We start from the raw sequence: 12249 nt of genomic DNA, 5'->3' as shown, positions 1-12249 counted from the left end.
CATTCTGACTGGGCTGCCACCTGCTGCGAGCGAGAGGAGGAGCCTACCTGAAAGACGAAGGCGGTCAGTTTCCGGTAGCTACACTCCTGACGACACCCCGCTCCCCCCCATTTCCTGCCAGGGCCTCCTGGAGGTCCCTGCAAAGCTGCCTCCTGCGAGGCAGAGCTGGGGGTCTGACGCAGCCCCTGCCCTCCGCTCGGGCAGCGACCTTTCCAGCTGCTGGGGGCCCCGGGAGGGGGGCCCTTCCTGCTTCTGCTGCCCGCGTACCTGGAACGCCCTCCCACAGTCCCATGTTTTCTTTTGAAACCCTCGTCAAAGCCCACTCTTTCCCCGCTTTATGTGCGAGCCCCTAAATGTTTCTGGGCGGCCCAGCTTCCCTTGCTGCCTTCCGTCCCTCTTTTCTTCACCACCGTCCAAATGGGGCCCTGAAGCTGTGCCCCTTGCATAGGGGGCTTCACAGCATTTTGTGGTGACAGACGGGGGCACAAATAACCCCGTCGCGAGGAAGCACCGACGTGGCAGTCGCCCCATTCTGCCTCAACTACTGCGAGGTGAAGAGCAGCCCCCACCCCCGAACCAGAAGCTGGTGCCCACAAGTTCGTGAGATTCCTGCACGACCCAAAACCTCCGCATTTTAGCAGCCTCCTGGGCTCACAGAGGAGGTGCAGCTTTTGCCAACATGGTGTCCTCAGAGGTTTTGGGCTCGTTTCCAAAGCCATCGCCTGCATAGCCAATGCTCAGGGGCACTGGAATCACAGTCCAAAACCTCAAGCTGGTATTATTCGCTCACTGGCCAGTCCGCTGCTGAACTGGCTCCGAGAACCAGCCTGAGTTCTTTGCAAAAAAGAGGAGCAAAGAGCCAGAGACCGGTTTGAAACCCGTCCATACAAACTTTTGAGTCTGCCGATATGGGGCAGCTTGGAAACGAGTGGTCTTGAGGTTCATGTTCCCAGGCACACTGGGGCCGGCTAACTCATAAACCGAGGACCAGCATGAGGCCCTTGAACCTCAGAAGCTGCTGCTTCCCCCCCCCAACCCCTCGCCTGTGGGACCAGAGGTGTTTGAAGCCCCTTGCAACCAGTCACTCAGTCTGCACAATCAGTGCAGCCGCAAAAGCCACGATGGGCCGCCGCACACATCCGGCAATGAGCCGCGGGTGTGCAAGGGCCGCTGAACCCGGCCGCGCACACACTGGGGCGCCTCGCACGTGCCTTGGGCCACGGTGCCTTGAACAGACCGCGGCGGGCACGCTCGCTGCGCAACCCAGCCCAGCCCCTTTGGTCCAATAGCTCTGTTCACCTGCACAAGCCCAGCTAATCAACTACAGTGCACAGCTGGGGCGGCTTCACCCTCATCCCACTCTTCCTGGGGCAGACGGAACCGTCGGGGTTTGTCCATCAGTGGAAGCCAACGCCTCTGATCTCACTGCAGCCCCACACACTCAGCGTCCAGCCCCGGAACCCCGGAATGCAGCTTCACCCAGCCTTCCCCAAGCTGGCGCCCTCCAGACGGGCTGGATTACAACTCCCACCATCATTGCAAATGGCTTGTCAGCCGGGTAAAACGGCAAGCCTCGTCCGAGAGATGTGGAGAGCACCAAGCTGAGGAAGGCGTGGCAGTTGGGGTGATGGCCAGCAGTGCCCACTTCGGGCTCGGTCGCTCCCCCCCAACGTGCCTTCCCCAGAGCAGCCGCGCGACTGAAGCACCCCGAAAAGCGCTGCATTAGGTGACACGGGGAGGCCATTCCGCAAAGCCGGAGGCTCTTCCACCGACCGGCCGACTTCTGCTCCGTGCATCCCGCTGGGAGCATCATCCTGGAAGGTCTGGTCCCCGCACTAAGACAGTGAAGGGGGTGGGCCACGCGTGCAGCCCACTCTCCTGCCCCGTCCGGCCACACCAGGCAAAGGAAAGGCCATGTGGCTCCACAGCTGCTTCCAAAACCCGGTGAAGAATTCCAGCTGTGTCTAAGAGGATGTGTGTCAGCCCCTGAACCTGGGGAACACGGTCCTTAGACGAGTTACTGCAGAAATATTTGGTTGCATGGAAAATCGTTGATGCTCAGTGCAAGGACTTTCGCCTGCCAATGAAACACATAGGAGCACAAGTTCCTCACCTGGAATACTGCGTCCAGTTCTGGGCACCAAGATTTAAGGATGCAGGAAAATGAGGAAGTTTCCAGAGGAGGGCAACAAAAAAGTTGCAGGGTTTGGGACCACTGCCCTGTGAGGAGATTGGGGGAACTGGGCATGTTCAGCCTTGAGAAGAGAAGACTGAGGGGGACATGAGATCCCTCCATAAGGACCTCAGAGGCTGTCACAAAGAGGAGGGTCAAGATCTCTCCTCGCTGATCCCAGAGTGCAGGACTTGGAATAATCAAGTCAAGCTGCGACAACCCAGATTCAGGCTGGACATCAGGAAAAGCTTCCTTGCTGTCAGAGCAATATGACAGTGGGACCAGCTGCCTGGCCGAAGTCATGGGCTCTCCCACACTGGGGGCATTCAGAAAGCGACTAACAGCCATCTAACGTGGTGTCCTGCAACAGCAGGGGTTGGACTTGATGGCCTTCATGGTCCCTTCCAACTCTACTATTCTATGATCCATGAAATTCCAGCACAAAGCACCTATCCAGGAAGATAAAGGGAGGAAAATGTAACGGAAGACAACTTTATTGAACATTCCTCCCCGTCCCCCGCCCCACATAATTTCTGAGCATACAAAGAGAGGGAAAAAGTTACGTGGTACTTTCCTGGAAAATGTGTAGAGAGACCTTTGCTGGGAGCTAAACTCATGTTTCCCAGCCTTTCCACTTGAAGAGCTTTACTTCTGATTAAAAAAAGGTGACCAATACTATTCCAAGGACATAAAGTTGTATTGAGCCACTGCCTTCAATTCTGTACAAAAAATTATGCCGAACTGTATTTCCTGTGACTAAGGAAACCTTGGGTTCAAAAATTAAATATTTGTGGTTATGCCACAAAACCTGGCCACCACTCCTAGGCTCCTGGCTGAGCGCATTTAGCGCAGCTATTATGAGAAAGCACATCGAAGCACATGACCTTGTTCTGAGCAGGCTCAAGCTGGTCAGCACCCAGCACTGCAGGCAGCGGGTTGCCTCTGGAACCGCATTTGCATGCCGATCGTTCCACAGATGGTCTGGACTGCTCTGCAGGAGCGCGCGTGTTCAACATTTCAGAACAAGAATGTCAGTTTAACATTTCAGAACAAGAATGCCAGTTTAACATTTCAGAACAAGAATGCATTTCTGCAAGTATGAGCTTTAAACACTGAACCCTTCTCTCTGGTCCTCCTTGACTGTGTAACCACGGACAGGTACCTGAAGTGGCTCTAAGAAGGCGCCAAAGGCTTCGGAGGCACTCCATTTTGGGGGGTGCCTACCTGCAGACCTCGTCCAAGCGAGGCTTGGTTTACGACTGAGGCACAACTCCAAACACGTGGACTCCAGAGCTGGAGCAGAACCAGGCACAGATGGCGGGGCAGAGTGTGGGCGCCTCTGACGCTTCCGCCACAACCAGCTGAGAACACCCGACAGGAGAGCAGGGTGGGCAAAGACGCGCTGAGGCGCACACAGGTGGAGATGCCAGAACCCTTCCCAACGTGGTTTCTGCAGAACGGCACCCGACCAAACGGGAGCGCTGGCAACTGATGCGCTTCAAGGCCAAGTGGCGCCTCGTGAGATGGAAAACCTGCTCCGCGACCGATCCAAGAGGAAAACCAGCCTGGCCTCCCCCCCCACCCTGAGGGTGGGACGCACGCGACCTCGTGTGGGCAGCCGCGTGACGCTCCAGGGCGGATGCCTTGGCCAACGGCCAGCAGCTCTTCTAGGTGGGCGGGGGCAGAAAGGTGTGGAGCAGAAGCCACGTGCAAGCACTGAGGGGACAGTCCAGCCCAGCGCTGGAAAGCTGCTCTTGGTAGGAGTCCGTGGCCCCCAGCTCACACGTGCCTCCCAGCGTGGGCAGCTCGGGCCAGCACACGAGGCCACGATCCTTCTCCTGACCCTGGTGGAGTTCTCGGATTCCACACAGTTTGCTGCAGGAAGAACGTGGAGACCCCCTGCGGTCACCAGCCAGCCCGAGGGCTACAAAGCAGGCGGCAGCTTGCAAGCCGCTTGCGTTTTAGGAACACGGAAAGTGATGTGAAACCAGTTCTGGAAGGGCGGGGTCCCCACCCTCAGCGCTTCTCGCATGCGGCCTCACGGCCAGGTGGTGGGGGCACATTTTGCTACGCACTGGGGTCCGCAGCCTCAACATTTCACCTTCCAGAGAGAAGGCAACTGCAGAAGTGACGTCCCTGTTTGTGACCATCCTTTCTGTTCTTGGGAAAGGGAGGCACTTTTCTGGATGGGGTGGCCTAGTCTCCGATGCGCCTTTCAGGCGTGCTTCGTGGGGAAGCTTGTGAAACTCTTTCAGTTCACCCCATTCCTGTATGCACCCCTTTCTGCCTGAAGGCCGCCAGCCCCCTTCCCAACAGCAGCTTTAAAATCTCTGCCAAATTCTCCAAGTCCACCCCTGTGAAAATGAAAGGTTGGGGAGAGAGTGGGCAGGATTTTAGCTGCATTCGACAGATTTAAACCGGTGGGAGAAGTCCATGTACTTGCACGGCTTTTCTGAAACAGAGCCCCTCAAAATCTTAGCCTTCGAAATGCACTCCATATCCAAGTCCATCATCCCTCGTACCCACAAGGCCACCGCAGAGCCGTGTGTCGTGCTGCGCCGGATCCCCGAGGCCGCACCCCGTGCAGGTCTGCGCAAAAGCGCCACCGGTGGAGCCCGGCCCAGTTCCCGGTTCAGGGCGCGCACTTGCAGTGGGCACCGTGCCCGGCAGCTCGCTCCCAAGTTGCTTCCGCAGGCCTGCGGGTGGAGAAGGGTCATTTCCTCTGCAAAAAGCCCGTGATGGAGGCCTGCTTGTTGGCTCTGCTGGCTGCCGCACCTCCTTTCTTCGTGCTTTTCTTCTCGTCTTTGGGTTCCCTTTTTGCCGCTCCGGCAGGGTTTTTATGAGCGGCGTGGGGCTTGGACTGGAACTCGCTTTCACTGTCTGTGCAGGACTCGCTTTCATATACCTTTTTAGTCACTGGAAACAAAGAATGGGAGAAACAACGACAACCAGGGTGAGGCCTCGGTCCTCGCTTTCAGCCTCTGAGGCCGCTGGCAGGGGCTTAAAGGGGATGTCAAATCAACCTCTATTCCGCCAGCAACCACAGCGAGTGTCCAGGAAACCACAAGCGCTGTCTGAACTGACTCCCCTTTTCCCTTTTCAATTCTTGTTCAGAGCTGCATCCTTGGAGGACAGAAATGACCTGAACCATTGGGCCAGGCTGCACAGCTCTGAGGAGCTAGCCTGGCTCCTAACAGGAATCTAATTTTAAAATGGGGTGGGCGGATGTGTGGTCTGCACTTCTGGCCACCACAGGACAGGCCAAGAGCCACCCAATAGTATCTCTAAGACTCCACAGCTCTACAGAGCTGCTATCTGTTTAATCCAAGACTCGGCCCTAGACAAATGTAGACACCTGTACATTGTCTTTTCAAATTCCCAGAAGCAACGTTTGGTCCTCTGACTGAGAAACGGGAATTAGACTCCTTTCTTACCCGAATGTTTCCCGCCACCACTCCATCATGCTATTTCCGTGCTACATCAAACCATCTGCCAAGACCTCCACGAGGGAGTGCGCAAGTCCCTACTGCTCTGTACCGGATCTGGATTGCGAATCCAGAAGGTCAACGTTCCACAGGAGACTACTTAATCCTGGCTCTAAGCAGGGAAGGCAATCTCACTCTTGACATGTTTAGAGAAGACTGAACTGGAAAATAAAACCAAAACCAAACAAAAGATCCCCTTTGCTGGAAATGAAAATTATTCGTCTTTGTTATGGGATGCAATGGCAATCCAGGCCTCGGGAAAGAGCAGCGGGCTGGCTGGAGGAGGGGTGGATGCCGCTCGGTCCTTTGGGGGAAGCCTGAGCTCACTTCGGAGGTCACTCCACGTCTCTTCCCAGCAAGGCACTTGGCCCAACTCGAGACGCCCCATCTTTCGCAAATCCATTTTTAACTTGAAAAAAGCCAGGGCTGGAGGCTTGCATGAGTAATGGGGTCAACTCCACTAGGGAGCACAGCCAGGCTCTCCCTGCTCTCCACCAAACTGCAGATTTCATGCAACAGGGTGCCCATCACCATGCCTGCAGTGAATGCCACACCAGGCCCATAGCACCATTAATACCTCTGGTCCCCGAGTGCATGGGGGCCCAGGGAGACTTGTCCTTCCCTCTGCCAACAGGCCCTGGCAGGCACAGCCTCCTCTCAAGGACCCAGGAGAAAGCCCCTCTTCTCCTCCAGCACAGGGGTGTCTTCCTGACGGGGATTTTCCCGTTGCCAAGCAGAGCCAAGCACTTCTGCCGATGGACAGAGACTGGCCTCCAATCAGGGTGCCCTGCTTTGATCTGGTCTCCCCCATGGACTCACCAGGGGCCTTGGGCAGCCACTCCCCCTTGGCCTCTCCCTTCGCCCCACAGAATATTAAACAGAGCAAGTCAGAAGGGGCCTTGCGGGCCATCTAGTCTGGCCCTCGGCTCCAGCCAGCTCCGCTCACGACATGCCCACCATGTGCATGTCCAGCCGACCCTTGAACACCCTCTCGACTGGGGCTTCAAGCACCTCTCGTGGAAGCCCATTCCACACCCTGGGGGTCCTCACTGTCAGGAAGCACTTCCTGGCATCCACCCTAAATATTGGTTCCCTGAGCTTGGCTCCTTTGGAAGTAACTCTGACTTTCAGAGAACAAACATGAAGAGCTGTTCAAACGTTAGGCGTTACTGGTTTAGCACACGTCCAGTTACACAGGGACTACCGAGAGCTCCCAAATGTTCAGACCTCCAAAATGAGCACAAAGCCTCCCTGCCCCCTTTCTCTTCATCCCCCTTCCACAGCATTCCCTCCCTGTCCCTACCCTCATTTCCCCCCTTTCCAGCCTCCAGCTTTGCCCTTCCCTCTCCTTGACACCTTTGCCTTGCCGTTTCCCTCCCAGCCCAGCCTCCAGCCTCGCCATTTCTCCCCTTGCCTCTTCCTTCTCTCCCCAACACACTGATTCTCCCCCTCTGAGCTTCTAACCTGGATCTTTCTCTGCCTCATGCCCACCCCCCCCACTGCCCAGTTTGAGCTCCCTCTCGCCACCTCCTTAGCTCTCCATCCTGCTCTTTCTCATCCCTGAATCTTGCTAGTTCCCTCTTCCACTGAACCTCTGGCGTGTATCTCCCCACTGCCCAACTCAGACAGATCTCTTTGGCTCACCTTCAATACTCAGAACCCCACGGCAGCCATTACGCGACACGCCACATCCTCCATTTAATGGCGGGGCCCACAGAGGCTTCTCACGTTCCTATGGACCCCGAACAAGGAGGGCCCCTGCTCAATCCAAAGACTATCGATTCTATATGGATGTGGTTCTCCCAGTGTGTTTCCTCAAGAGGAAAAAGTCTGTGCTAAAGGATCAGGACGCTTTCACAGGGATGCCAAGGATTAGCTCAAAGTCTTCTCATGCAAGCACTCGTCTATTCCAGGAGCTGGCAACTGTCGTGTGCCAACGGACACATTTGACAACCCGGGAGATAGTTATGGCATCACCCCAAAAAGGCTTCCATGGGAGACAGGGCTAGTCAGAAGGGCCAAGCAACACGCCCAAGGGCCGCGTTCAAGGCAGAGGTGAGATCTGCTTTATGCTGCCTCGCACTGCAGCTTCTGGCAGGCCGTCTGGGCAAGCCAAAAGCCGCCATGGTCAGATTCCTCCCCGCAGCAGGAAAGGGCACAGGGGGAACAGGCTGGCTGGGCTGCTGGTGGGGGAAGGCGTCCCCACTGGCAGCGGCCAAGTCACCGCCGGCTGCCTCTGCGCCTGCACTCGCCACCTGCTGGCCCCTTGCGAGGGAAAGCGAGGAGCCCTGCAGCCTTCGTGCTGGGGGGGCAGTGGGGACTGCTGCATCAGAGTCCCCACCCGCCCCTTCAGCAGCTTCAAGCAGCAGGAAGAGAGCGGCTTACTCCTCTTGAGGGAGGCAGGCAGGCAGCAGCTTGGCCACGGTGAATGAGCCGGCTGAGAAGGCTGAAGGCTGGTTGCAGCCCTGCCCCCAGTCCCATTGCCAGGCCTGATCCTGGTATACCACAGACCCTTCTCCACACTTCGGAAGTCCTTAAGTTAATGGAGAACAATGACCCCCCCCCCCCAGATTTAGAACAAACTTTCCCATGAAAGACTCCTATGAAAGTCAGTTTGATTAATCAGTTAGATCAAGCCAACATTCCTGCACGGACGTGCCCCAGTAGGTCTGGTGGCAGATTCTTTTTTAACCGAAGCTATTTTAACACCTGCGGTTCTGTGCCACCAAGTCGTCTCCAACTTATGGCAACCCTATGAACGACAGCCCTCCAAAACACCTTGCCTTTGACGGCCCTGCGCAGCTTTCCCCGCTCGAAGGCTGTGCCTCCCCTTGTGGATTCAGTCTGTCTGGATTTGGTCTTCCCTTCCGCCTTCCGCCTTCACCTCGCCCCAGCATGACGGTCTTCTCCAGGGAGTCTTACCTTCTTACGATGCGTCCGAAGCAGGGCAGCCTCAGTTTTCTCACTTTGGATACAACTACTTTTTCGTGTGGGCCACCAGAGAAGAAGAGGCACTCCTGTTTTCCTCTCACACAAGAAAGATGCCTCCTTCTCAGAGAGTCCCTGCCCATGACATGCTAACCATCTAAAGACAAAGTGTACGTCTTCTGCAGAACTGTTTTTCCTTATATACAAATTGGTGTAGATCTTGTCCATTTCCAAAGCTCGCATGATTCACGGACTAAGAGCACCACACTATAACTGTTCAAACAGGAAAACGACCTATGACTCCAGACTATGATGGTGAGGCATGCTGGGAGATATAGGCCTTTTCCCTGTTGAGACGAGCATCAGGTGACGCTTCAAGATTTCCTCAATCGAGTGACAGACTGCTGCTTACCCATATATCCTTCGTCATCAAGAGACATTTTAGACTTCATCACTCGCCTCCTCTTCCTCTTCTTCTCTCCTGACGAAACCTGGAAAGCAACATTTCAGCAAATGAGAATGAGGAGACGGCACGGCATTCAGCCAGATCTGCCTGACAGAAGCATTCATGGGTCTGTAACAACACACATCTTTCCAGATATGTTGGAAGTTGGTTCAGAAATAATCTAGAAGTACAGATGCTACATTCCACAGACCTGTGCCAGCTGGCAGCTCATGTTCTCCTTCTCTCTCTCTCTCAAAAACAAACAAACAAACAAACAAACCCCAAACAACTGGCCCATCCCAGCTATCATCTCCTTCTGTGCCACTTTCTTCCTCAGCTACAAGGGCCCTCTGTGGAAGACAGTGAGGGACGTGTGTACTGCAGGCTCCTAATCCCTTTGACAGGGTGAACTACTGTGACGGGTTTGCCCTGCGCCAGTGAGTGAATGAGAAGGACCAAGGCTGCCCGGTTTTACTACTGTTGGTCCTACTAGCCCGAATTCAAAAGGCCTGGGGGACGGAGCTCCTACCTGCAGTGATCCTGGCTCTCAGAGCAAGTACATAAGCCAGACAGGGGGAAGGATGTCAGTGCCTGACCTTCCAGTCTCTCGTATGTGATCATCACCACGCCCTCCTAGTTCCCATGACCCCAAGGAAGTCTGCCTAAGTTCAAGCAAAGTGGATGCCATAAAGATCCATGGAGCCTTCTCCCCTATCTTGTTTCATCCTTTCTTAAGCCTGTTTGCAAAGGGAAGGTACTTAAGGAAGTGGGAATCCAAACCAAGCGAGATAATAGGATGTAACTACTCTCAGAACACAGAAATGATGTTTTCTTATGAGAATTGAAAAAGACCTTTTGGAGGGAATTAAGAAAGGCTTGAAAAGGGGACTAGGAGGATGGAAGCAAAGAACCTATTGATTCACATGATATATGCGACTTTGGATGGGCTTTATGGTTTCATAAAGACAAGATTTCAAAGACAAGCAGACTTTATGGAATGGGAAGAACAAGGGAGCTTACAGTGTGATACAGTTTTCATTCATTTGCTGTTTTGATTTTTAATAACTAAGCTATTTTCCTAATGAACAAGAAACTTAATCTACTTCTCCTTATTGCAATATCTAATCCTTTGGTTTTTGGCAGGGGACTTCAGGTTTGAATAAGTGAAGGCAAACACCTTGTAAATGTAGCTATTGAGTCAATCAAGCTGCTGATCAATATCTGCTGAAAGCTTATTAGATCGCTGATGATCCCCTCCAGTTCTAATGCTTCATGCTACTGCTGAAATGGCAAGGAACTAAATATCATAAAAATAACAGCAATAGAAAGAATGGAAAGTCTGAGGAAATGAAATAAGAAACAGCTGAAAACTCTGCATTTCTACTTCAGATTACTAGTCCAAATGGAAAAACTTCTTTGTAAGGTTGTTTGCATTTCTTATTAAAAGCTAAAGGTTGTCTTGCAGCCGCTGAAGAGCCTTTGTTAAACAAACACTCTGCTTGTTTTACAAGTTGAACTGAGGTGGGATTACTTAGAATGAGCCGCCACCACGCTGGACTTGCTGCTGCTGCTGTGGGCTGTCAAGTTGTCTGACTCATGGTGACCTTATGAATGAAAGCCGATGCACAACAGCCTTGCGCAGCCCTTGAAAATTCAAGGCTGTAGCTTCCTTGACGGAGTCCATCCATTCAAATTTGTTTTGCCTTTTCTTCTTCTGCCTGCACCTCCCCCTAGCAAGATGGTCTTCCCAGCAAGTCTTGCTGGACCTTTGAAGGCACCTTGAGCAGGACTGCAGATTTCTCCCACCTGCCCCACTGTGAACAGAGACCTTGCTTTATCTCTGAAATAAAATTCTGGGGTTTTATTTTTATAGACTTCAGTTCACCATTCTGAAGACATTAAATAAAGGAGATTATAGGCCCAGTATCTGTTTTCATCATAAATTCTGATTAAAAATGAAGTAATCCCAGGGTAAATTTTTCAAACTCCATGAGCAGAGTTCATTGAACTACCTCAGTAAAAAAAATTGATCTGAGAAGTAGACAAAGCTATGAAGGAGGGCAACAGGATTTTTCTTGAAAACTGGTCCTTTATTCTTCGTTTTTGTAATAGAACATTTAGACATAAAATTAAACCCACTACCTTAGTTGTCAAATTCTAAAGTTTCCTCACTGTTCATGGTTGTGTCAGAAGACAGTAATATAATTGTTAATATTCAACCTTATGCAGAGGTAGTATGGGGAGAGAGAAACAAAAAACCTGACGGCAGGGAGCTTGTCAGAAACTGTAAAATAATCAACAGTTGGAAGTAAAATAAACTCAGACTCAAATTACTTCCTCAGGCAATATACCATGTTGAAAAAGTCATATAAATGTTGTACTACCATGGTGCAACCGGAAACTACCACCAACTGGAGACAAACCAAGGCTTAACTGTTGCTGACGGGCACTTGCCAGCCCCGCCAGTTGCTGGCACACTTGGGAAAAACCAGCATCAGAGCTGGCAAGTGGTCCCGGGGTGTGGTGCAGGCCAGATCGAAGGGACACCATCGACCTCAGCTTTGTGCTCTGGACTAGCTGCTCATCTGCACCAACTTTAAGCCTCAGGACCAACCTCCAAGCAAGAGCCACCAAAGCCCTACTTCTCACCAAGTTTTCTTAAGGCTCCGCGCCACCACACCCGTCCTCCAGAACCTTGTCTTCCAGTGCCTGTCAGAAACTAGATGAAACAGAGGAAGTCTTCTGGCATGCTCAGAGGGCTGAGCAGAGCTCCCTCATCCTTGAGACCTTCCTTGCATCGGACCCCAAAGTTTTCCACAGCTTTAGCTTTTTTCATTCCAAAGCCCAAGCTCCAAATCTGGGAACACCTCCCCCCCCATCTTCCACCCAGCAGCCTATGCGACCCTGCGTGACAGCAGCACATGTCCAAGACAGAAATTCCCAACTGCACCGTCTCAGGAGCAAGGTTTTCGCTCACAGTTTGCCATCCACCACAAAAGCCTTTACCTCCACGGGACCCGGGTCTGACTGTGGTTTTGGGGCTGGTTCAGGAGAAGAGTCTTTCCCTTCAGGAACTCCAGGAGATGGTGGGACATCTGCAGGGAGACAAAGAAGCCAAGCTGTAAGGCTAGAGCTACTTCCCCATGCGGCTTCACAGAAGGGCTTTGCCGTTCCAGATTTGCTGCTCGTGTTTATCTGATTTTAATGAGATGGCTCAC

The 12249-nt window shown here is 53.0% G+C and overlaps 1 protein-coding gene across 1 annotated transcript in view; it reads right to left on the bottom strand.

The window, feature by feature from the left end:
* Positions 1–2651: 2651 nt before the first annotated feature.
* The window catches only part of POLD3 (DNA polymerase delta 3, accessory subunit), a 30474-nt gene continuing 20876 nt past the window's right edge, over positions 2652–12249 (bottom strand). The window contains exons 10-12 of the mRNA XM_044418549.1: positions 12038–12126; positions 8999–9077; positions 2652–5089 (exon numbers count right to left, since the gene is read on the bottom strand). Of these exons, the coding sequence (XP_044274484.1) occupies positions 4887–5089; positions 8999–9077; positions 12038–12126 (371 nt within the window). The 3' untranslated portion in view covers positions 2652–4886. The remainder of the gene's footprint in view (positions 5090–8998; positions 9078–12037; positions 12127–12249) is intronic.

The sequence above is a fragment of the Varanus komodoensis genome, unplaced genomic scaffold (assembly GCF_004798865.1).
Source record: "Varanus komodoensis strain SLA01 unplaced genomic scaffold, ASM479886v1 scaffold91, whole genome shotgun sequence".
NCBI classification, from domain to species: domain Eukaryota; kingdom Metazoa; phylum Chordata; class Lepidosauria; order Squamata; family Varanidae; genus Varanus; species Varanus komodoensis.
This window is presented reverse-complemented; position numbering and strand designations above follow the sequence as displayed.